General features: G+C 38.4%; 1 protein-coding gene across 4 annotated transcripts in view; it reads right to left on the bottom strand.

Annotated features, from left to right (window-relative positions):
* The window catches only part of cux1a (cut-like homeobox 1a), a 263,147-nt gene extending 236,173 nt beyond the window's left edge, over positions 1 to 26,974 (bottom strand). For 3 of the 4 annotated variants that reach the window (XM_079804716.1, XM_079804717.1, XM_079804719.1), the window contains exon 1: positions 26,853 to 26,938. In XM_079804716.1, coding sequence (XP_079660842.1) covers positions 26,853 to 26,915 — 63 coding nt within the window. In that variant the 5' untranslated portion in view covers positions 26,916 to 26,938. Of the gene's footprint in view, positions 1 to 26,852 lie in introns of all 4 variants that reach the window. The other variant, XM_079804718.1, reaches the window with a different exon arrangement.
* Between the last annotated feature and the right edge of the window lie 618 nt (positions 26,975 to 27,592).

Genomic DNA, 27,592 nt, shown 5'->3' with positions numbered 1-27,592 from the left:
CATCGCTTCATAAAGTTATTGTAGAACCACTGTAGTGAGATGGACTTTGTAACGACGTCTTTAGTGTCTTTTAAGGGTCTTGAGAGTGTAAAGTGCATTGAGCCAATGGAGGACTTTCAGAGCATCAGATTTACACTAAAATATCTTCATCTGTGTCTGAAGATGAACGGAGGTCTGACGGGTGTCCAACGACATTAAGTAATTAATGACAGAATTTTCATTTTTGGGTGAACTAACCCTTTAATATTGGTTCAATACATACCTTGGTTTTTAACCACGGTTTTCCGTTTGGATCGGTTCTGATGGCTTGTCACATCAGTTTTTTGCTATTCTATTTTAAGCGACAGGAACAGAAAGAGGTTAAGGAGAAAAAAGACTATTTTTTATTTCTTTATTTTACTTAAAATAATTGAAAAACCTTCCTTTAACTTAAAACTTTACTTTACTACAATACACATTCCTAGTGTATTGTAAAATATAAAATAAATATATATAAAGATTTACACTGGCAGCTCAGAGCTGTACAGCAGCATTTACGTATGAAATTGAATGAATAAATGTAAAAATAAAACACTACATTGACTTCACTATAAAATATACATTGATTCTTATTAAAGCTACTGTATTAAAGTTATTCAGTCAAGAGCAGTGAGTGATTTTCTCTTTGTCTTTTGTTGTTGTATTAACATTAAAGGGATAGTTCACTCAAACATGAAAATTCTGTCATCGAGAAATTAATACAGGTTTGGAACAATATTAGAGTGAGTAAATAATGGCATCATTTTATAAGTGAACTGTCCCTTTAAGGACGGCGTGTTCACTATAGGCTGCGCTGCTGTCAATTAAAGACCTGCACGCATCTAATATACAGACACACACCGATTTTACTTTCACTTTAGACATAAGTTATGGCTGAGCTCAGAGATGATCACGTTCGTCTGTTAAGAGGTAAAATAATAGCATAAATACTGCTGGGTTTCTCTCAGAAACTGATGGTTTGTCTAGATAAGACCCTTATTCATCATCTGGTGTCGTTTAAAGCCCTTTAAAGCTGCACTGAAACTGTCGTTTGGAGCCCATTGATGTCCATTATATGGAGAAAAATCCTGGACATTCTGGATGACACTGGGGTGAGTAAATTATCAGCTAAAGTTTATATAAAAGTGAACTAATCCTTTAATTAATTGAATTCATAAAAACAACCATATAATTTCTATGAAAAGATTTCCCACAAATTCCGTGTTTTGTATTTTCTGGTAATCAAGTGAAGACATAAAACATTAATTAATGTTTCTTATAATTTAATTAAACAAACTTTTTTGTCAAACAAAGAGCCGCACACCTGAGCTTTATACTGTTAAAATGAAAACATGGAAGAAAAATTGATTTATTACTTGAAGAATAACGTTTTGATAATTTATTATTATTACTACATTAGTGTTAGTATTATTATTACATTGAGATGTATCTAAATTCTTCTGTACAACAGAGATATATTTGTGAAGTTAAACCGAACTTTTATTTTGACAGGTTGCCGTGAAGACCTTTGAGTATTATTGTGATATGTTGGTAGTTTTTCTCAAATGAAACGGTAAAATGCTGATCATGCATTTATGTGAGATGGCAGAAACACGCGACCATCATGACCGATTCAGTGTGTGTGTGTGTGTGTGTGTGTGTGTGTGTGTGTGTGTGTGTGTGTGTGTGTGTGTGTGTGTGTGTGTGTGTGTGTGTGTGTGTGTGTGTGTGTGTGTGTGTGTGTGTGTGTGTGTAAGGTAAATTAAACCGCACGTCTGCGCCATTTATTCACAGAGACACGCAGAATTCATATTTAAATAGTCTTTTTGCGGTTTAATATTCACAGACACTTGTCTATATCACCAGATGCATTCTCAGGTAACGATTGATTTAATGTGAATTGATACTCGGTAGTACCGACGTAATTCGGTCAGTGCCCTTAAAAGTGCCCAACCCTAGTGGCAATAGCCAACAAAACATTGTATGGGTCAAAATTATCCATTTTTCTTTTATGCCAAAAATCATTAGGATATTAAGATCATGTTCAATGAAGATATTTAGTAAATGTCCTACCGTAAATATATCACAAATGTATTATTAGTAGTAATATGCATAGCTAAGGACTTCATTTGGACAACTTTAAAGGAGATTTTCTCAATATTTAGATGTTTTTGCACCCTCAGATTCCAGATTTTCAAATATTGTCCTATCCTAATAAACCATACATCAGTGGAACGCTTTTTTATTCCCCAAAAAATGACACTTATGACTGGTTTTCTGGTCCATGGTCACATTGCAGAAGCTCATAGTGGATTCTGAACCTTGGTCATGTGACTGTGTCGTCCTCAATATAAGCAAAAACATTCCAATGATTCTGAACTTGTCTGAACTTCCTGGATATGACTGATTGCTATCAGACATTTCGGGATGGATCCTCTAGCATGAGATCAGTAGTTTAAATCTTGGATCTACCAGCAGCGTAAATAGTGCAGAACATATTTCCCAGAGACTTGGACACCAGTGAAGGGCAAAACACGATGCTTCGCCTCCCCGCCCTTCTATCTCTGGCCTCGGATGCAGGTCGTGTAAATCCATAATACGCACATTCCAGCGTGACAGATAATGCATCTCTCCATAATGGAGGTCTTGGATGCATTTGGAACGAGTATCTGTGCGCGGACGTGTGTTTAACAGAGATAATACCTCAGTGTTAGTGAAAGTCCTGGATTAAAAGAGAATATACGCCACCTGATTGCTCACAAAGATAAAGCAGAACGTTAAAAGAGGGATTGAGATGTTTTAGGTGGGCTGAGGTCTCAAATCGTACCATCAACACTGGATGTTCTGGGGGGGTTTTTTTTTAGATCAGATTTTTTTTCTATTTTGTTTTCAAATGCCCGTTTGTCTACACCGTACTTGTAAAAAAACTCCAAAGTAAGAGACAAAACAATGCGCATATACACCGATCAGGCATAACATTATGACCGGTGATTATCTCTGTTAGTGGGTGGGATATATTAGGCAGCAAGTGAACATTTTGTCCTCAGAGTTGATGTGTTAGAAGCAGGAAAAATTGGCAAGCGTAAGGATTTGAGCGAGTTTGGGCCAAATTGTGACGTGATATATATATATATATATATATATGTATGTATGTACACATATATACACACAGGGTCATTCACTTCTCCGAGTAAAAAAATTAGCTTGTCCGGAAAAAAAGTTTTTTTTGGTGTTGTAAATATAATTTATTCTGAAGCAATATTCTCACCAGTGTTCAATCAGCTTTGACATATTTAAATCTGCATATTTGAGATATTTTTACCTTTTATAAAAGGCATTTTTTCCTAATATTACTAAATGTAATTTTATTAGGGCTGTCAAAAGATTAATCGCGATTAATCGCATCCAAAATAAAAGTTTGTGTTTACATAATATATGTGTGTGTACTCTGTTAATTATTATTTATATATAAATACACACACAAGCATGTATACAGGGAGTGCAGAATTATTAGGCACGTTGATTTTCTGATCATATTTTTTTTCCAGGCACATTTGACCAATTCCAAACCACAGTAATCCTAATAACTACTATTGATTTAGTATTTAATAATGTATAAGTGATATATAATTGTTCATGAAGGCTGGAAATGAAAATCACCTTATATTCAGGTGTGCAGAATTATTAGGCATGTTTTCTTTTACAGATAAATTGAGCCAAAAAAGAGATTTAACTCAGACTGAAAAGTCAAAAAGTATGAAATGCCCATGAGAAGGATGCAATACTAATGCAATACTAGACATTGCCGTTAAGGCATGACCATTGGACAGTGAAATGCTCGTTGGGTCAGCAGGATCTGACAAAAACAGGTGGTGAAGAAAAGACACCTGTTAACTGCAAAAGAATTAAGAATTAAGGTGAAGAATTAAGGGTGAAACCATCAGGAACCCTTTAGTCTCCAGCGCCACCATTTTCCAGAGCTGCAACCTACCTGGAGTCTCCAGAAGTGAAGGTGTCAGGATCTCAGAGACTTCAGGTAGGTAAAGAATCCTAAAAAAATGACCCCAGCTAAATAAGAATCATAAGCTGAAGTGTTGTAAAATACATGAAGAAGGTTTTTTTATAGGCTTTATGGACAGATAGGTTGAGAATGACTCTTGAAGGACCAGCACCACATCCTCTAGCTCCACTGTTTGAAGAATTCATCTTCCAGAATCTGGCAGTACGTTTTGGGAGTTCATTTTAGTCCATCCTGAAGTCCGTTTTGCAGAGATGGACTAAAAATGAACTCCCAAAACGTACTGCCAGATTCTGGAAGATGAATTCTTCAAACAGTGGAGCTAGAGGATGTGGTGCTGGTCCTTCAAGAGTCATTCTCAACCTATCTGTCCATAAAGCCTATAAAAAAACCTTCTTCATGTATTTTACAACACTTCAGCTTATGATTCTTATCTAGTGGGGGTCATTTTTTTAGGATTCTTTACCTACCTGAAGTCTCTGAGATCCTGACACCTTCACTTCTGGAGACTCCAGGTAGGTTGCAGCTCTGGAAAATGGTGGCGCTGGAGACTAAAGGGTTCCTGATGGTTTCACCCTTAATTCTTCACCTTAATTCTTAATTCTTTTGCAGTTAACAGGTGTCTTTTCTTCACCACCTGTTTTTGTCAGATCCTGCTGACCCAACGAGCATTTCACTGTCCAATGGTCATGCCTTAACGGCAATGTCTAGTATTGCATTAGTATTGCATCCTTCTCATGGGCATTTCATACTTTTTGACTTTTCAGTCTGAGTTAAATCTCTTTTTTGGCTCAATTTATCTGTAAAAGAAAACATGCCTAATAATTCTGCACACCTGAATATAAGGTGATTTTCATTTCCAGCCTTCATGAACAATTATATATCACTTATACATTATTAAATACTAAATCAATAGTAGTTATTAGGATTACTGTGGTTTGGAATTGGTCAAATGTGCCTGGAAAAAAAATATGATCAGAAAATCAACGTGCCTAATAATTCTGCACTCCCTGTATACTTAATCTTTTGACAGCCCTAAATTCTATATATGATTTAATCTATTGTGAATTGATTGGATCATATAAATTGAACAAACCAAAAAGCTAAATTGTTGTAGAGGAAGAGCAATATTAATAATATTTTGATTACAAAGTACAAACAAAAATGTATACATTCTCTTATTTATATATTTATATATATATATATATATATATATATATATATACATATACATACACACACACACTTTATATTATTTAACATCACGCACTGATTTTGTTCACAAAAAAACAGGGAATGTGTCTTAAAGGGTCAATTCCGATTTCGTGTTGACTTTAATGTCCAAAAGGCACAACATGATAAAGAAAAAAGTCTTTAAATGCTTTTACACCTGAAAAACAAAGCACAATACATACAGATATAATTAATCTTCTGTAATAGCTAAAACAAAATGCCAAAATGAACGGACGACCGCAGTCACAAAGCCCTTTTCAGCATGTCGATATTTATAGTGATTTGTTTCTGCGCGGAGAGGCTCAAGTCTGTTTAATTATGCTGTAACTCCCAGGACGCACAGCGGTCTTTTTAAAAGCAAGTTGTTTGAAATATTCTCTGGATGATGGCCAGGGAAGCCATCAGTGTCAGATGTACATATCAGCCTGCCAAAAGAAACAGTCCAGCTGAACTGAAGGCAAAACTGACTGAGGACGTCAGAAATTGTACACATATAAGAGAGATTTTAAGATTATGCTGATTTAAGGGGCGAGAAGAACCACCACAAAGGGTCGAGAAAAATCCCCTGTAACCACCAAAGGATGAAAACGTTGGAAGTCGCAGGATAACGGGGTAAAATGCGATTTTCCCGATATAGGCCAGGTGTGACGTTCCCATAAATAAGCAAAAAGGCTCCTCTCCTAGCCGGCTATTTTCATTCCCTCTTGCAGAAATTCACCTGATATATTCGGCCTTCTGATCTCCTCGGATCTGTCTCTGATATCCCGCGGGAACGAGGAGAGCATATCCTCTGCCCGGCTGCTGTTAGGACTAATAACAACACCAACATCCCGCCAATCTCTCTTCACTGCAAGCTAGGCCAGCCAGCTAGGGGCCAACACACACACACACATGCACATACACACACATCTGACCAAGTACAGTCCATTTTCAGACACTTCCTGCTAAAAATAATTACCCTCCTGGAGACAGAACCTCGCTGGAGGCTGCACAGACATTTTGTATAAAGAGAGAGAACAAGGGGACGAGGAAGTGCTGGAATTAAAGGGGCAGCGCGGCTCCGTCTTAGCGGAGACGCAACAACCCAGAGTCGTCACAGTCAGGCTAAACAGCAGAGTAAGGGTTTCACTTTAACCCAGAGTGTAAACATCATACATAACAGAGAGAGTTTACAACTAATGTGAATGGAAACGCAAGTTTGAGAACAAACTGACAACACTCTTAGGTCACAACTTGCAGGAATGAGTAAGTAAAAGAGGATATTTTAAAAGCATGTCTGATTTAAATCTAATTCCCAAAAATGCTGATAATATATATCAGTCACATTGGAATGTGTAATTATATATAAAATTACACACACACACACACACACACACACACACACACACACACACACACACACACACACATACATACTTACATATATAACATATATAAACATTCTAAAACATGTAAAATGCTAACAATATTATATATACACACACACACACACAAATATACATATATATGATAGAACGATAGATGGATAGATAGATGGATAGATAGAACGATAGATAGATAGAACGATAGATAGATAGAACGATAGATAGATAGAACGATAGAACGATAGAACGATAGATAGATAGATAGATAGATAGATAGATAGATAGATAGATAGATAGATAGATAGATAGATAGATAGATAGAACGATAGATAGATAGATAGATAGAACGATAGATGGATGGTGGATGGATGGATGGATGGATGGATGGATGGATGGATGGATGGATGGATGGATGGATGGATGGATGGATGGATGGATGGATGGATGGATGGATGGATGGATGGATGGATGGATGGATGGATGGATGGATGGATGGATGGATGGATGGATGGATGGATGGATGGATGGATGGATGGATGGATATTCCATTTTTAAAAAAGTACGTAAATATAGCAGTTTATAAACTTTTTTTAAAGTTATTTCTAGGTAGATTTTTACCATATTTTACTTTGAATAGAATTGGTAACATTTAATTCACTAATTGTCACTAATAACTGTTTTGAGGCATTTAGACTAAATACATAGATACAGATATATATGGAACATCATTAAAATATGGCTAAAATATAATTTAGCTAAATCGTCACGACCTACATTTGAAGAACCGCCGATGTTTTGCCATATGTGCGTCCAGCACTAATGATAGCGCACAAACCCCCGCGAACAAGAGGAGGTCTGACCCCCCAAACCCCCCCCCCCCCCCCCCCAAACCCATACCCCCCCCCCCCCCCCCAGAACAAATCAGCAGAGCAGCGCCGGGTCACCGTTTCTCCGCCCCCCCAACATGGAAATCCATGTCCGTCTCCCTCCCCATGGGCACCATTTGAAAGCTTAATATCGTTTTCCAGCCACTAACGGCATCTGGCTTCCATTTCCACTCCTCCTGGAGGTTTTCAGGTCACTAATAATAACTGTTTCAGGCAAAAGTGAAAGTTCAGCCAAAGTCTAGCTCAGGGAGCCCGGCTGCTGTGAGTGTGAGGTGGAGCTGCCCGGTTCCCCAGGCCCTCGGGCCCCCGCTGAGGCTTTTGTTTTGTTTGGGTTTTTAAAGTGCTGAGCCCAGGCTGGCAAGGGACGTCTGGAGTACAACTCAAAAGTGTGCGCGAGCGAGGGGGAAAAAGTGCGGACAGAAGGTTAAAGGGTCTCCTGATTATTTCCCATTCTCACAGAGCACTTAAACCACAGCTGGGTGCGAACTCTACCTGAGACTCTCCAAGAATAGTAATGGAGCGAGACGGCACTCGAAAAGTTCCGGAAACTTTCCCCAAATCCTGCCCGTCCTAGGGAACTGCAGCGAGCCGGACTAAAATAAGACCAGCTCCAAAAACCTCACCTCACTTTGACCGCTCTTCCTCAGACCAGACAATAACTGTGAGGAGAACCGTCATGTTTATTTTCTCCGAAACTGCACTAAATTCTTCCGACCCAAAAAACACTGCGCCGAAACAGAAGAGGATCCAGAGAGATCTGGTTTATGTTCCCCTGTTATGAAGATTAACCTTCTTTATGGACACAATTACTCATCCATACAGGATAAGACTGCGGCTAAATTAGGAGCCACCATCATATCACATAATGTACTGAGCATCTGCGGCTCCTCAAGAACAGAAACTCCTGCTTTCACACACACAGCGTATGCTCAGAACAAAACGACTGAATGTTTAGACTTCTTTTTATAAAGACATTAAAGCTTTTTATTTTCAGAAAGGATGCAAAAGTGACGGGAGAGACATTCATTATATTATAAAAGATCTCGATTTCACACCAGACGCCAATAGAGTGTCTGGAGCGAGTGATTTCAATGTTAAAGCGATATTTCACCAAAAAATTTAAATTAGCCCATGATTTACTCGCCCTCAAGTCATCCCAGGTGTGTATGGCATTCTTCTTTCAGACGAATAAAATCAGAGTTATATTACAAATGTTCAGGCTAATCCAAGCTTTATAATAGCAGTAATAGTTGCTCTGTTTTTGAAGTCCATAAACAATGCATATATCCATCATATAACTGCTCCACACAGCTCTGGGGTGTTAATAAAGGCCTTCTGAAGCGAATCAATGCGTTTGTGTAAGAAAAATATCCATATTTAAAACTTTATTAAGTAAAGTTTCGGGCTATATATTATATATTAAAAGCTCTCAAATGTTCAAATTTACTTATTTTAGAGCTTTGTATTATTATTTTCATTATCCATTTGATAACATTTTATTACATATTCATAAATTGTATATAACATTTAATTTACAAGTGTTATGCTTGTGATTTATGACAGGTTATCATATCGGCAAGGCATATCGGCATAATATTTTTCATTTTGGCCGATTATCAGTGTTGGGGAAAGTTACTTAGAAAAGAAATGCATTACAATATTGCGTTACTCCCTTAAAAAGTAACTAATTGAGTTACTTAGTTACTTTTTATGAAAAGTAATGCGTTACGTTAATTTTGCGTTACTTTTCTCACCTGGGCTGGGCTTCTTCTTTTTTTGTTTGTTTTTAAAAAAATAGTTTTTGTGCAAATGTAAAGACACATGTCTTCACACCAAAATTTAAAAATAAGGTAAAAATGCAAATGTACGCATTTCCAATACAAGGCGCATCTTAAACAAACCTTTCAGCTGCGCTGCCATTCTGGACAATGGAAGAATAGGACGCAGGAGAAAAAAGTTTTACAAATAAAAACAAAAAAATCTAGTCATTTTTGCTCAACTGAATCAAAGCTAGACATTGGTCAATAAAGGTAGAGTAAAGGCACGTTCCACACGCTGTTCTGATTGGCTGTGGTTTTTGATTGATTTGTTGTAGTCGCGTCTGGTGTGGACAGACAAGTTGCTTGAAATCTTATCGCGTCGCGTGTAGTTAGGACACGTGTTAGATTTGGGTCGTATGGTTTTTGTACGGTCCAACACATGCATGTCTTACAATTTTACCATCTTATATGAATTACTAGCTTCTCAAAGCTACACTGTGTGATATTTTCCCCCATCTAGTGGTGTAAAGGTATTTGACCATCCAGTGAATATTAGTTTCTGTTCCTCTCAATTCCGATTTCGTTTTAACTCCTACGGTGGCCGATTTAGTCCAAGATTAACATGGCTTCCAGTTGGACCTCGTCCACATTCGACACGGTGCCATCGAGTGTTAAAACGCGAAAGGCGAAGCTTGAATTTACGGGTATGTCCCTCTTTGGCTAATGTACTTTCAAGATGGAGGAGCAACATGGCGACCCGCATTCAAACCCTCACCCGTATGTATTTTCAATGGCATATTATAAACTTACGAGAATACTTTATTACTTGAAAGAAGTAAATTATACATTAATGAGCACATATATTTTTGAAAGAACTAAGTGTTTTTAGCGAAGAATAAACGAAAAAAGTTACACAGTGTAGCTTTAAGAAACCGAGTTGTCCCTATTGTCCTTAGTTGACCAAAAAAAAAAAAAAAAAACACATTCTACATTAAATATCTTTTGTATTCCACAGGGAAACAAGCCCGGTTTGGAATGACATAAGGGTTATACGTGATAATTGGTTTTTAATGTACTTTTGCACACGCCTAATCGGCCAAAGTCAAGGCCTCAAAGCAACTTTATACAAACTACTTTTTAAAATTACGACTGCACACCGTCCTTTACATTAAACAAATGAGGTAAATGCACCAGAACAAAACGTATGAAGGTTGCTGTGCATGTGCCCTTCCTTCCAGTTCTTATTGAGGAAGGCTATTTATATCTCTAGGATTACGCACACGGCACAAGGTTAAAAAAAAATTGGCATTGGAGTCTGGAGTGGAACTGTTTCTGGGTCTGCTGGTTTATCCATTCATTTAGTCACAAAAACACCTGTTTGTTCTCGAGACAGCGGAGTTAAACAACGGTCCAGATGTCTTTCGACAGAGCGACATAAGACAAAAGAGTGTGTCCCCTTACGAAAGGTATCCTGATACAGCACTAGCACTTTCTCAGTTGGCAATCAAACCGAGGTTACATGCCAACCGGAGAGAGTCCGAATGTGAAACGACAGGATGAAGTGAGAAATCACATTTTCCTTGAGCTGTTGACATATGAGAGGTCATCATACTATAAGAATATCCTGTACGTTTGAGAACCTTTCGTCCAAGAACAGCTTTTATTGCACCCAAGCCCAGAGATGGACTCGTTGTGGATGAGCCTATAATAGATGGTGAAAGAGCGCCTCTGCAGAAGAAGATCAACGCCCACTTCATCATCACAGCTTTGGCCCCGCCCACTGGAGTGTTAGTGAGATGACGAGGAGAGACGAACTGACTAAAAATAACATGACCTTCCAGAGGATCCTAATGCTAGGAATAGGGGTGCACCGATCCGACTTTTTCAGTCCCGATACCGATACCGATGCCTGGGCTTTGTGTATCTGTCGATACCCGATACCGATCCGATATATTGTTGAATTAATAATAAACTGTATATCTTCCACCTTATATCTTCCTTGAAGAGACTAAAGGCACCAGACTTTACTAACTAAACATAACTAAGACAAAATAACAGATGTATGTAAGGTGTTGAATTCTTATTTATTTAAAAAACAATTGTGCATTCAAATCTAAAATAGAATGTAATCTAACTTATTTAAATAAATAAAATGTAGCAGTGGAAACAAAAAACAGTGTATTGGTCAAACATACAATAGTAATCTGACAGTTACCAAACATTTTTTACACTACAGATAATTGTTTTGGTATATAATCATATCAATATTAAAAAGTAGCATTACAAATTAACAAATAGTCTAATTTTCTACCATATGCAATTTAATAAAAATTTTCAGCTAGCTAATAACAACTTTGTTCTGGTTTCACCTCACTCCAGATTAAATGATTGTAGGCTAGGCCTATTTATTTTACTACACATTGTCAACAGAAATAAGATGAAATACTGTTGATAATTAAAAATAATTCTTACTACCCACTCTTGCTAAAATGGGTAAGCACACTTGTGTTCTCATTTCAGTTGCGTTCTGAGTAAATTAATAAACTGAGTTCATGAGTTCAGTGTTGGACAGATCAGTTGTTCTGGCCAGTCGTTAAAATGATTCGGTTCAAAGGAGTCATTAGGTCACGAATCGGACATTAGCAGACGCGTTGTGTGCGAATCCCGTCTGTTAGAACATCGCGAAAGATGTCAACACACAGAAAACACTTCATAACTGGATATAATTTGTCTCCCGCTTATTGAAAGTATGCTTTATGTCAGCTGGTCAGAGAAGAGTCAATGTTTTTTGAGCGCAATTCACACCCAGTGATAATTCAAGGACAAAATTGTCCGAATGTGTCACGTGCAACATGGTTTCGGTCTTCCGAGCTTTTGATTTGGATTAATATGTGAAATATGAGAGCGAACACTGATTATTTTGAAGACCCAGAGAGCGCGCGCGGGGGAGGAGCTCTCAGATCGGTCTCTCTGTCACTCAGTCACAAGCGCAGCATCTGTTCTACATCACTCGTAAATCACAATAACTCATCAAATTAGGCTTTGGCCGTCAAAAAAATGTCAATGCAGGAAAGACCCTGACTTTGCAGTAATACCCTCGAAACGGCGACGAACTAGTTGGCGTGGCAAGCGTGAAATATCTCCTCCACACAGCCGACTCTCTGGCTCGCTCCCTTCTAGCATGCGACACACGTGAAGCTGACGAATGACGTAGGTTCTGCTGCGACGGAAAAAAACACCTGGATCGGCTTGTGGATCTGTTAATTTTTCCGATCCCCGATCCAGCTATTTTGTCAGTATCGCGGCCGATATCCGATCCTAATATCGGATCGGTGCACCCCTAGCTAGGAATGAGCTGATTTATTCTCAACAATGTGAACGTCTCAGTTGAGCATTATTTATTTGTGTTCGCTACATTTCACTGTGGATTCTTTGGGAAATCAGTCGCAGTTTCGCCGCAGACTTTTACCATATGGACTCGACAGTAACGCCACAACATGTGAGTAACCGTGTTCATTCTAATGCCAACTGCTGTGATTGGGCGTTTACACTGAAGTCTCACAGCAGCCAATCACAGCAGTGGGCGTTTACACTGAAGTCTCACAGCAGCCAATCACAGCAGTGGGCGTTTACACTGAAGTCTCACAGCAGCCAATCACAGCAGTGGGCGTTTACACTGGAGTCTCACAGCAGCCAATCACAGCAGTGGGCGTTTACACTGGAGTCTCACAGCAGACACGCCCCTTCAAACAGAGCGTTCAAATCAGAGGAAAAATCCATTTTATTTCTAAATCATGACAATTTTGATATAAAAATCATAGAAACATAAGTGCACCACAGGAAACATTATAAAACAATAAAAAAATGCAGTTAAAGGACAACTCCGGTGAAAAATGAACCTAGGGGTAATTAACACATGATTAGCGAGTAGATCGTTCTCTGGGATGCGTTTTCATGAAAGTCGAATGTAAAGAGTTTTATCTCTAAAAACAGATTAGCTTATAACGCTAGTCTATGGGGCACAGAATAAGTAAAATTAAATCGCTAGTTAATGCCACTAACAAGGCTCAAAATAGCCTCACACTAACACAGGAGCATAATGAGGGTCCCTACACGCAAACCGAAGCATTGAGAACTTTGTAAGTGTACAAACAGTTTAATAAGAAGATGCTTTATAAAGACAGTACATTACGCGTATACAGACAGGAGCCATCTTGGAAAACAGTCCCGACAAGTCTCAAAAAATTCACAATGATCATGATAACAATTTAAAATTTACAATTTAAAAAAGGAACATTTATTGAACTAAAAAAAACAGTATTTAACAAATAATAAAAACAGATGCGGTAGAACAAGAAGAGAAAAAAAAGAGTTCAGTGGTGAAAAATTCTGCAAATAAATATTTAAGCATAAATAAAATAATTACACTATTGCACACAGTATCAACAAGCAAGCAGCATAATAAAGTGCACACTGACTGTACTATACTTCATTTTAAAACAACCTAGTCTTTTAATGGTTACACTCTAAAAAATGCTGGGTTAAAAATAACCCAAGTTGGGTTGAATATGGACTAACCCAGCAATTGGGTTGTTTTGACCCAGCGGTTGGGTTAAATGTTTGCTTAAAACAACCCAATTGCTGGGTTAGTCCATTTTCAACCCAACTTGGGTTATTTTTAACCCAGAATTTTTTAGAGTGTAGGTGCACTTAACTCAATCTCTTGTAGAGCAACACCAGCGGTAATTCAGGAAAAAATCTCCCAATGCTCCTCGTGAAACTTCAGTCTTTCGACCTTTTACCATCGTGTCAATTCTCAATTGATTTTGATTAATATGCGCGAGGGAGGCAGAGCGAGAGAGTTTGAAGACGGTGAGATAAAAATATCGGCGAACGCAGCAGCATTGTATCTGCCGATACACGTAAAAATCGCAAATATCGGCCCGATATATCGGTCTCACACTACACCAGAGGTCCCCAGATGATATTAATCCCGTGCGAATAGGGCTCTAGGTCCTTTAATGACCCCTTTAAAGAGAAGAAGAAACGAAAAAGAGCTTGGGTCGCCTTCTTATGTAACCCAACACAAATGTGGACACAACAAAAGCTGCAAACGTTCCTCTCTTCCCGCGTCAAACTGCACAAAAACTCCCGGCTGCTGTCAGAAATACCAACTGGCAAAGCGAAACACAGACCACAGCTGACCTACTTATTCACACCTGATTATGCTGGCACACTACCCACAATGCAATGTGGCGCTACATCCTCTGGCCCATGCCACGGTCAGCAACAACGCAGGGCTGTTTCAGCAGTCTGAGTACATTTACAGCTGATGGAAACTCCGGCTTTTCAATCATCTCTCGCAGTGAGCGGTAAGAAAGCGAGGGAAGGAGAGAGAGAGAGAGATAAAGGGAGAAAGAGAGGTGCGCCTCAGCTGAAATGGACTGTTCATAGCCCCCTAAGAGCTGGGCTTTTATCAAACATGGCATGTGAGTGAGATTCCAGCCTCTCGAGTCTCCCACACATTAACAGTTCCGACTGCGAGTCTTCGGCCGCGTGCGATCGATACTGATATTTAAAGAGCAAATACAATCTCTATTTTTCAAACAAAATCTCACCCGGTTTATTATCGAGCGAGGGACGACGTCTGCCTGCTGCTCGGATCGAATGCAAGATCATGACGAGTCATTTTTGGGGTTAGATAAAGAGCTTCACTCTTAGCTAGTTTTACCAATAACTCGCGGCTGAAATTAATATGTAACAATTTCTGTATTCTAAAATGACAGGTGGAATCAGTTCTGAGCACGGGTAATAGTAGTTTGGGATTGAATCAAGAAGAAACTGTGATTTTAGTTATGTAAGATGGCACAATTACTAGGATAATAAAACATTCAATGATAAATGACCGCTTATGAATAAACATTTGAATCTTTGGACGCACTCATCACTTAGAAAAAAGAGCTGGAATGTGTGTATTTAGAAATTACATAATCAATTTTGATTTCATATTGATTTTAAAGGGATAGTTCACTCAAAAACGCAAATGTTTATGTTGATCTGCTCAACCCCAGGGCTTTGTTTCTTCAGAAGAACACAAATTAAGATGTTTAACAGTGTGATAGTCGTATAATGATGTCAATGGGGATATTTTAACGTATGAGAGCAATGAGAGTAAAAACACACAGACATACGAATCCTTATGGCGACACACTGATGTCTGAAGACACGAAACCATCGGTTTCTGCCAGAAACCCAACAGTATTTGTTATTTTTTTACCTCTTATCAGACGAATGTCATCTAGCATTCCCAGCGCCATAACTTCCGGCGAATAAGGTCAAAATACTGGCGCGATCAAATATATATATGCGTAGATGCCTCATTCAACCAATCCGCGCAGGCACTAATGAGGAATCTATGTGTATATATCTATGATCACGCCAGTATTTTGACCTTATTCACCGGAAGTTATGGCACGGAGACGGCTGATGCAGAGCCATTGAGAAAAATGAAATAAAGTTTTAAATATGGATATTTTTCTTACACAAATGCATCGCTTCAGAAGGACTTTATTAACACCCCAGAGCCGTGTGGAGCAGTTATATGACGGATAGATGCACTGTTCCATTATAAAGCTTGGATTAGCCAGAACTTTTTTTATATAACTCAGATTTTATTCGTCTGAAAGAAGAATGTCATACACACCTCGGATGACTTGAGGGTGAGAAAATCATGGGCTAATTTAAATTTTTGGGTGAACTATTCCTTTAAGGAGACAAAGTCGCCTGTAATTAGCATTTAGGCGATAGCCCGTTTCCCCATTAATTTGTGATTAAATTCAACATTGAAGTTTTCAAGTGTTTGCAAACCTTTTAACTTTTGTAATGCAACATTTATGAAGGGAACAAAAATGAGTGGTATTTTATTCAATAGAAAAGCGAAAAGTAATTTCAGTGATTGTACTTTGATAAAGATTACAAGAGAAAAACATTTTAACATGCACAAATGAATCATCCCAATTAAAATCAGTACACTCAAAAAGTTATTTTTTTGCCTAGTTCAGTTTAAAATGAGATGAAGAAACACATTTTGTCACAACTTAATGTCATTGTGTTCAATCAACCTAATATATTTAAGTTTACTCGATTAAAACTACATGAATCATTCACTTCATTAGTTGACATAACTAACTGGGCACGCGATCAGTACTTCCCAGCATGCTTTGCAAGGGACAAGATGTTTTTAATGTTCAGAGTTTCTGTAATGTTTTTGAATGTTGTGGTGTATAACTATGAATGAAACAGCTTATAATTGATTTTACAATTAAATGTTTCAACTAAAAGTTTGACATGCATAAAAAAAAGTGTATCACTTTCATTTAAAGGTGCACTATGTAACATTTTTTCAGTAAAATATCCAGAAACCACTCGGCCAGTGTTATATATTTTGTTCAGTTAAGTACTTACAATATCCCAAATGTTTCCAACTATGTGTAAATCGAGAGATGCTATTTGACTCGAGGAACCGGGACATGTGAGGGCGTGGCCTGTCGATGACATCATATCTACGCCTTTGTTTTGAAGAGGCGACCTCTAGCGGATGGAAAAGTTACATAGTGCACCTTTAAACGTTGAGTTGGATCAGTTCAATTACATTTCATTGCATGAATTGGGGCTACACATATTGATTAATTTGAGTTATTTTTTGGTTGATTTCTTGAAAACCATCAAACCTTCGTGGCTAAATCGTTCACCGCTCGCTCAGAGAAACTCAAAGGGCGTCTGTACATTGACCACGGGCGACTACAGAAGACAGCGATGAGATGAAAAGCATCCAGACCGGGAAGATGCACCTCATTAGTTTTATGCACAGTAAAGTCACAGGCTTTGATCTCCGCGGTCGTGATTTTTTAAACATATCTGCGGCGAATTAGGGTGGCGCGACAGCCTCGAAATGGCAGCGAAGAGGGGAAATAAAAACATGCTCTTCTCATCACAGAGTTGCTGAATCTTGTCTGAAAACAATAGATCGGGTTGCAGTGTGAAACATCCAAAGATGCTCCAGCGAGGCTTTAAAATGGCTGCTTATGGCAGAATCTAAACCTACAACCTGCATAAAAGCACAGGGAACAAACAACAGTCCATAATTTATGTTTAATGTAGTCATTAAAACCAATGGAAAGGACATGGAACAGAAAACATGGAACAAAGAGACAGTCGTAATGATTTCTAAGTAGTATAAAATCTGTTTTGAGTGACAATATACAAAAAGACCATTTGGACTAAACTTCCCTTTAAGTATCTGGCTTTATCTCTCTCTCTCTCCTTCGCTCAGGAAAAAGGGCAATCGGAGCTGATCTCTTTCCCATGGCTCTTAATTCAGAACTACTTCCCTCAAACTCTTTCCAGATGTTTCTGAACAGAAGCAAATAAAACGCTGTTCTAACCTTTTTCCACAGTCTATCACAGTAATAACCTGACGCATTGTTTTAACACTATTTTACATAAATATTATTCAGCAGTCCATTTTTTCCCGTTCAGGGCTTTAAGTGGTTTTTGAACGGCCACCAGGAAACTAATGTTAAAGCCCAAAAAGGAACTGAGTTTTCTAACAAATTCAAACATTTGTAGTTTTGCTGTTATAATTTGTGATTGTACAAACACAAACGGCCATTTCAACCCATTTTACTTCCTTAATCCAATGCATTTCCAAATTAAACTGAATATTCGACAATAAAAACAGGAGGTCTGAACTTTTTATCCATGAGGAATTGATTAGACCATGAAAAGATCACCAGGAAACTAATGTTAAAGCCCAAAAAGGAAGTAAGTTTTCTAACAAATTAAAACATTTGAAGTTTTGCTGTTATCATTTGTGATTGTACAAACACAAACCACCATTTCAACCTATTATACTTCATTAATCCAATGCATTTCCAAATTAAACTGAATATATTTATCAATAAAAAGAGGAGGTCTGAACTTTTCATCCATGAGGAATTTATCATGAAAAGATTACCAGGAAACTAATGTTAAAGGCCAAAAAGAAACTGAGTTTTTTACCAAATTTGAACATTTGTAGTTTTGATGTCATAATTTACAGATTTAAAGTCAAACACAAACCACCATTTCAACCCATTTTACTTCCTTAATCCAATGCATTTCCAAATTAAACTGAATATTCATCAATAACAACAGGACGTCATAACTTTTCATCCATAGGGAATTGATTAGATCATGAAAAATTGGCTTTATATTGGCTATTAGTTAGGTTTTATCATTTTGCTATCACTCAACACTATCAAATAGCCAGTGTGGCCTTCATGTTTCAGGAGAGTGCAAAACACAGATAAATCGTTCCCAATAAAGCCAGAAACATGCTTAAAAAGGGTCCATTTGATTCTTATGTTGACTTAAAACAAAGTTTAACACACATATAGTGCCATTAAACTTAAACAACTACTAATTTTCTCACTTCAGCTGCTGTAAAAAACAAATCAGAAACGTTAAATTCCTCCAAACTTGAAGAATTTCCCCGAGTGCACAGGCATGCAGACCAAACACGCCATAAAGTACGATCGAAAGGAAGCGAGAAAGAGAGAGAAAGAGAGGAAGAGAGACGGGTGGGAGGGGCGAGCTCTCTCATCCCCTCCTCCAACTGGTTCTGTTTGAAATGGACGGCTAATTATGCTGGTGGCGTCAGAGTTCTGGCTTCCCTGTGTGGGGCGGGTGGGGATCGGCCCCCTGTGAAACCCCAGCCCTCAGACACAGTGAGGTAATGATCGAGTGTGTGTGTGTGTGTGTGTGTGTGTGAGAGAGAGAGAGAGAGCTGGCACATGGCCTCCCCCCCTGATTCCCATGGCCACTGAATTCTTCCTGCCATCTTTATCTCCAGTAACCAAGAGCAGAGCGACCAACACTTTTTAGCCACTTCATATTTCATAGTCCAGTAAAACAACATCTATTTAAACACGTATGCGACTATAAATACATTTAAGCCCAGTTCGATTCCCTCTTTAGACGGAATAAAAATCACGCAGGAAGCGAGTTCCCTTTAAAGGAGCTCAGGCCGCCATCCGTGATCATACGAGGTGGAAGACAAAAAACACTTCTTATTATAGATTGGAGCAGGTAATAAAGGCACTAACCTACTCGTTTCAGAGACAAACACTGCTTTCTTTCTTTTTTAATAAGCAAAGCAAGGCAACAGACTGAATCTCCTGTCACACACGGCACAGGAAACTCTGAAATCACTAGACAACTTAACTCTGCGTAGTATTATTCATGTCTTTATGAATGTGGAAAGGCTATTAATGTACTGGCTAATTTAGCCCAAGTGATATATGCGACCCGTGCTGGCAAAATGAGTCGTTATTATTATAAAAAACCTACAAAATGATGCATGATTTGTTGGAATCGGACTAAAAGCGACACCTGATTGAAGTCGATATAGAGTCAGCAAAGTCAATTTTGAGAAGTGTCACCTACACTCTTAAAAAATGCTGGGTTAAAAATAACCCAAGTTGGGTTGAAAATGGACTAACCCAGCGGTTGGGTTAAATGTTACCATTTGGCACACACAAAGTCAAAATCAAATATCTATAAAATATATATATATTCATTCAACACTTTTCACATATGTTACACGTTCTTACCATACACGCTAAAAAATGCTGGGTTAAAAATAACCCACGTTGGGTTGTAAATGGACTAACCCAGCGATTGGGTTGTTTTAAGCAAACATTTAACCCAACCGCTGGGTTAAAACGACCCATTTACTGGGTTAAAACAACCCAAGTTGGGTTGAAAATGGACTAACCCAGCAATTGGGTTGTTTTAAGCAAACATTTAACCCAACCGCTGGGTTAAAACAACCCATTCACTGTCACTGGGTTTAAACAACCCGATTGCTGGGTTAGTCCATTTCAACCCAACTTGGGTTGTTTTTAACCCAGCATTTTTTAGAGTGTAGTAACAACGTAATTACATGCAACTAAACCTCAACCCTAAGTATATGTTGCTCGTTACTATAACTTAACAAATATATAATTACACTGTAACAACGACACCTTAAAATAAAGGGTTACACTTACAGTGTAATTATTAAGTACACTCTAAAAAATGCTGGGTTAAAAAATAACCCAAGTTGGGTTGAAAATGGACTAACCCAGCAATTGGGTTGTTTTAACCCAGTGGTTGGGTTAAATGTTTGCTTAAAACAACCCAATTGCTGGGTTAGTCCATTTTCAACCCAACTTGGGTTATTTTTAACCCAGCATTTTTTTGAGCGTAGTGAGTAATAATTATTAACTACATGTAATAATTACTATAGGGTTAGGATTTAGTTTAGGGTTAGTTGCATTATGCATAATTTACTGTTATTACTACAGTAACTACATGTAACACTGTAATTTAAAGTGTTACCAAATAAAGTGTGTGTGTGTGTGTGTGTGTGTGTGTGTGTGTGTGTGTGTGTGTGTGTGTGTGTGTGTGTGTGTGTGTGTGTGTGTGTGTGTGTGTGTGTGTGTGTGTGTGTGTGTGTGTGTGTGTGTGTGTGTGTGTGTGTGTGTGTCGGGATCGCACAAGATCGTTTTCATGGACAAATGAAAGTTACTGAAAACGTTTGTAAATGCATGTTTTTGCATTGCACTCATTTAAAAAAAAATACCTGCATGTAAATTAATTTCCCAATTAACTTCTATAATTACACGGTTGTTATGCCATTAACCAACCCTTAAACCTAACCATCCCACCAAACCTGTCCTTAACCTTACAGAGCTTTATTTTACAGTACGTGTGTAATAAATGTAAGAAAGCATTGGGTAATACTTGGGTTTAGGGTTAGTACCTGGTTATTACACAATTCTATAACAAGTCCATAAGGAGAACAGGACTGTAAAATAACTTGCTAATACAAAATTATAGTACAAAAGACACCCACGTTTTTTCCTCAAGTGCATTGACGCTCAAACGGCCTTGTAGAATGTATTAAATTGTGAAATTAGACAACACAAGTCTTCGCTTTAAGGCTAAATTTGGAGAGCACATGCAAATATGTGTGTTGTTTTGGGGCCTCGTATAGTTGGCTTGGTTTGAAGTGGTCAGGATCCGAGTCTGTGTGAATGTGTGGGGTGGGCTCCACAGAGACACTGTTGTTCTATTCATCTTTCATGTCAGCATTAAAACCATGCCTAAAAGTAGTTTACCCGCATTTTCACAGACACGTGGCGACATTCCTGCTCACTTTTTAGGGACTTTCCCCTCTCTTCCCAATCCAGTCAGGTGTCAGTCAGACAGTTATTACTAAAAAAAACTCTAAGTACAGGTGCTCAATTCAACACGTGAGTTTTTTTTTTTACGAAAATACTCTCCTAATGAAGTGTTAACCACACTGTAAAACCGATTAAGTTGGCAAAACTCAAAAAAATTGAGGCAATCAAACTTTTTAAGTTAAGAAATGTAACGTTAAAGTAAGCAGAACTTTCATTGCTCTGAACTTGCGATATTTGAGTAAGCTAATTCATACATTTAACTTAAAAATATCATGTAATCACACATTTTAAGTAGTGGAAACTTGACTAGCCTTAACTAGCCAATTCAATAAATGCCAACTTGCTAATTGATCAATAGCTGCGTCCTATATCGAATACTTCTCTACTATATAGTATGCGAAAATGGATTTATGAATGGAGGTGAAGGGACGCAACTGGTTAGGTCACATGATCATGACAACATGGCGGATGTAGTACGTCCGGATTACATTCATACTACATTTATTCATACTATATAGAACGTACTTTTTTAACGGTCGCGAAGTTCGTTCACATTCAAATGTAGTACCTACACTCTAAAAAATGCTGGGTTAAAAATAACCCAAGTTGGGTTGAAAATGGACTAACCCAACAATTGTGTTGTTTTAACCCAGCGATTGAGTTGTTTTAACCCAGCGATTGGGTTAAATGTTTGCTTAAGACAACCCAATTGCTGGTTTAAACAACTCAATCGCTGGGTTAGTCCATTTTCAAACCCAACTTGGGTTATTTTTAACCCAGCATTTTTTAGAGTGTACTCACATAGTACGCGATTTCGGACGCAGTCAATGTTTTGATAGCATTAGCATTAGCACTTGCAATGTAAAACATTTAACTTAAATCTGTTCTCAAACTAAGCTCACGCTCCACTCGTCTACAAAAAACCAAAACATTAAACATTACAAAATCTCCCAAAAATCACTTAATTTTGATATTTACTGCCCCTTTTGAGTCTCATGGCAAAGCATGCTGGGAAACGGATATCCCAGCCCAGTTTCGGTTATATTTAAATCCGTCTAAATTAAGTTCATAAAACTCGAAACAATGAAACTACTCGAATTACTTAAAATGTGTGCGTTTTGAGAACTCGAAAGAAAATTCAAAATACTAAGTGTTTGTTTAATTTGAGTTGGCTCTACTCAAACCGATTCATTATTTTGAGCGTTCGTATTTACAGTGCAAGATATATCAGTTAATTATCTAAATATCCCAATATTTAGCACAACTAATTTCTAGCAGCCAAACCTCTTGGAAACCCTACAAAAAACCAAAACATTAAACATTACAAAATCTCCCAAAAAAACACTTAATTTTGGCATTTACTGCCCCTTTTGAGTCTCATGGCAAAGCATGCTGGGAAACGTATATCCCAGCCCAGTTTCGGTTATATTTAAATCCGTCTAAATTAAGTTCATAAAACTCAAAACAATGAAACTACTCGGATTACTTAAAATGTGTTCGTTTTGAGAACTCGAAAGAAAATTCTAAATACTAAGTGTTTGTTTAATTTGAGTTGGCTCTACTCAAACCGATTCATTATTTTGAGCGTTCGTGTTTACAGTGCAAGATATATCAGTTAATTATCTAAATATCCCAATATTTAGCACAACTAATTTCTAGCAGCCAAACCTCTTGGTAACCCTACAAAAAAACAAAACACTACAAAATCTCCCACAAAAAACACTTAATTTTGGCTTTTTCTGTCCCTTTTGAGTGTCATGGCAAAGCATGCTGGGAAACGTATATCCCAGCCCAGTTTCGATTATATTTAAATCCGTCTAAATTAAGTTCATAAAACTCAAAACAATGAAGCTACTCGGATTACTTAAAATGTGTGCGTTTTGAGAACTCGAAAGAAAATTCAAAATACTAAGTGTTGGTTTAATTTGAGTTGGCTCTACTCAAACCGATTCATTATTTTGAGCGTTCGTGTTTACAGTGCAAGATATATCAGTTAATTATCTAAATATCCCAATATTTAGCACAACTAATTTCTAGCAGCCAAACCTCTTGGTAACCCTACAAAAAAACAAAACACTACAAAATCTCCCACAAAAAACACTTAATTTTGGCTTTTACTGTCCCTTTTGAGTGTCATGGCAAAGCATGCTGGGAAACGTATATCCCAGCCCAGTTTCGGTTATATTTAAATCCGTCTAAATTAAGTTCATAAAACTCGAAACAATGAAACTACTCGGATTACTTAAAATGTGTTCGTTTTGAGAACTCGAAAGAAAATTCTAAATACTAAGTGTTCGTTTAATTTGAGTTGGCTCTACTCAAACCGATTCATTATTTTGAGCGTTCGTGTTTACAGTGCAAGATATATCAGTTAATTATCTAAATATCCCAATATTTAGCGCAACTAATTTCTAGCAGCCAAACCTCTTGGTAACCCTACAAAAAAACAAAACACTACAAAATCTCCCACAAAAAACACTTAATTTTGGCTTTTTCTGTCCCTTTTGAGTGTCATGGCAAAGCATGCTGGGAAACGTATATCCCAGCCCAGTTTCGGTTATATTTAAATCCGTCTAAATTAAGTTCATAAAACTCAAAACAATGAAACTACTCGGATTACTTAAAATGTGTTTGTTTTGAGAACTCGAAAGAAAATTCTAAATACTAAGTATTTGTTTAATTTGAGTTGGCTCTTCTCAAACCGATTCATCATCTAAATATCCCAATATTTTGCACAACTAATGTCTAGCAGCCGAACCTCTTCACAGGCATATTGTAGAAGATCTCAGCAGTGCCAATCAAACGCTAGAGGAACTGAAAACGCACTCCTAGGGTGTTTAGGTACACAGTGTACCACAGCGGCCCATGTGCCCCTCATTAAAGATATCAAACACATTTTAAAGTCATCACAGGGGCCCAATGCAGGTCCAGACAAGAGTCTGCTCACATCTTGATGGTGGCAGAACTGCCTGCGTCAATCGCTAATCTCTCCGCGTTGACGCACGGAAACTCGGGACCACACACTAAGGGAGGTACACTTACACCTCACCTGCATCCTCCGACATGAGCCACGTGGTGACAGGTACAAACTACAAAGTTCTGGATATACGAGACCCAAAGGATGGGGAAATTATAATTCAGACGACTTTCTTCCACTGTCTGGTGTGGGTGTAATACGAGACATCTGATTCACAGAAGCCTAAATCAGTCGAGTTAAAGGGTTTGTTCACGCAAAAAATTTAATTCTGTTCCTCATGTCGTTTCAAACCCGTCAGAGCTTCGTTCATCTTCAAAACACATATTTCGGAGAGCTCTCCATAGAGAGAAACGTCCACTTTCAAGGTCCAGAAAGGAAGTTAAAATAGTCCATGTGACTCCAGTGGTTCAGCCTTAATGTGACGAAGAGATGAGAATACCTTTTCTGTGAAAAAACTAACAAAAATAACGACTTTATTCCATTTCTTCCATGTCAGTTTCTTACGCTGTTGACGTAGTAAACACAGTGCAGAGCTTCCGGGTTCTAGGTCAGAACGCCGGCTCACCATTGGCCGACGCTGATCATGTGACGCAGGAGCTAGCCACAGACTGACACAGACGAGAAGAAACTGTTGAATAAAGTCTGTATGTTTGTTTTTTGCGCATAATATAATCAAAAATATCTTAATTTGTGTTCCCGAAGATGAACGAAAGGTCTTGGAACGACATGAGGAATTAATGACAGAATTTCCGTTTTTGGGTGAACCAACTAACCCTCTAATCAGAAAAACCAAGAAATGAATAAATAAAGTCAGGTCTAAAAAAAAAAACAAAAAAAACACAAAAGTTGCAAGAAAGAAAAACAAGATGATAAATAGCGTCCATGACATCATCAAAGCCTGAACTCGCTGATGCCAGTTCTTATCAGCCTGGGAGACAGATAGAAAGAGAGAAAGAGAGAGAGAAGGAGGGAGGGAGGGGAGGAAGAAGGGAGGGAGAGCACTGAAAATTTAGAGTCACCACATCAGAATATGCCTAGCTGTGTGTGTGGTCCCTTTATGCTCAATAATATATGTCTGGGAGCCTAATTAAATAAATGATTTTTTTTTTCCCCTAGCTAGAACACAACAATCAAACCAGCAAAACACGCAACGAAGTCTGGCAATGTTTGACTATTACAGATTAATGTTACACAAAAGCATCACAGTGGAACACATACACAAAGTATTCAGCTTAAAATGAGTTTTAAAGCATATTCGACACACATTTGTATTTAAAACAAGCTCGAAGCAGTCGATCCAAAACGCTCGTTTACTATCGAGTTATATTGATTTTTACATGATACGTATCGATTTTTTAAATGACTGAAGATGTATAACTGGTTAGAGCTAAGAGGAAATATAAAGTTCTATCGGAAAATAGGTCAAAGCTAAGCTTTGCGACCTCAGTTCATAAATACATAAACTCTTGATCAATAATTGATATAATCATGGGTTTATTGTTTATGCCTAACCGAACGCGACAAGTGCACGAACATTACAAATAACGAAATAATTTCTTCTTTTTTTAACAATAACAATATTACACCAAAACACAACAGGGCTAAAACGATCCATATTTCGAAAGAACAAGTTATAACGTACGTGAAAACAAAACACATCGTGTTAACTTGTTTTGATGAAGTATTTAGTCGGACTCTGTAACTGAATAACGAAAACAAACCGTCGTTTCTACTCCCTCACATCTATATTTGAGCAAAAAAACCGTGTTTTGTTTATTGTTTTGTGTTCAGGTTCATCAGCTAATTCCGTCTTCGCTTTAAACTTAGCTACTGAAGCTAAACTTTGAGTTCGCTAACTTTATAAACTTCTATTAAACAATAAACGAGGTGAAATGTAAAAAGCACGGCAGTTTAACACCTCTCTCGTTACTAAGCAATAACGTCTCGGTCCAGCACAGCGCCACCCGTGTAGCGCGACACACACTTCTAAACACAAAATTATTTCCACAAACATACTATCTAAAATCTCCTCAGCACAAACTATTCCCAGAACATTCCGCGGATGGAAAGGAGCGGGAAAGAAGCGGGAAACCTGCGGGCTCCCGTTGCCAAAGTGGCCGCATCCACCTTGACCGTGATGGTTGATCGATGGGAATTGAACAAAGAGGATCAATTTCCGATCAGCGCGAGAGAGCCGCTTTAATCAATGGGCACCGAACCCGGCGAAAGAGCCGACGCGAGAGCGACGCGCCAGCCTCCCGGCGCGGCGCTCCCGGGGACCGGCTCACCGGCACACACAGCGAGTACAAAGCGAAAGGGAGCTGACCTGGAGCTGCTGCAAATCAAAGCGTTTCCAATATTGAAACATCGATCCCGCATTGGCCGCCATCTTGAGACATATTGAGACGGAATGAAAGGCTGATAGAGAGAGCGCGAGAGGGGCTGGAGTTCAGCGCGCGAGAGAGAGAGAGAGAGGCGGGGGAGCGCGCGCAAAACACGGAGCGGAGCAGATCGAACGTCGCGGGTGCGCGCGGAATGGAGTTATCGAACGAACGCCAACCTGCGATATTGAATAGGGCTACTGAAAACAATTATAGGCTAAATAAAAGGCGGAAAACGCGGGATGGAGTTTCCAGTCGCGCTCCCCGTGGCGCAGGGATGCTGGAGACGTTCAATTCGCTATAAGAAGACAGTTTATACGCTTATTGATTTTATATCACTATGGATAGATAGTGCGAGGCGCTGATCTGACCTGACGCGACGCGAGAAACGCAACGCGTCGCGTCGCGTCTTTATGCTTCTCATAATCAGATCAAACAATCGACCAGTTTTTTTACTCGCACACCTGATATATTGATTTTTTGATTTTTATCTCTTTGACCCTATTGGAAATACATCAGATGTAGATCTCTATTGTCTTATAATGTTTATACGTGTCCCTTTGTTTGTACTCTAAAACCAATACATCTATCATATTGATTTTATGGGCATTCTTGCGTGAAGAATGTGTATTCGGCGATCGATCGCTTCAAATAAGAGAAACACAAGCCAACTCCTCTCCATATA

Source organism: Gobio gobio (assembly GCF_949357685.1).
Source record: "Gobio gobio genome assembly, chromosome: 22".
Taxonomy (NCBI): Eukaryota; Metazoa; Chordata; class Actinopteri; order Cypriniformes; family Gobionidae; genus Gobio; species Gobio gobio.
The sequence above is the reverse complement of the archived record's forward strand: the minus strand, read 5'-3'. Positions and strand labels throughout refer to the sequence as shown.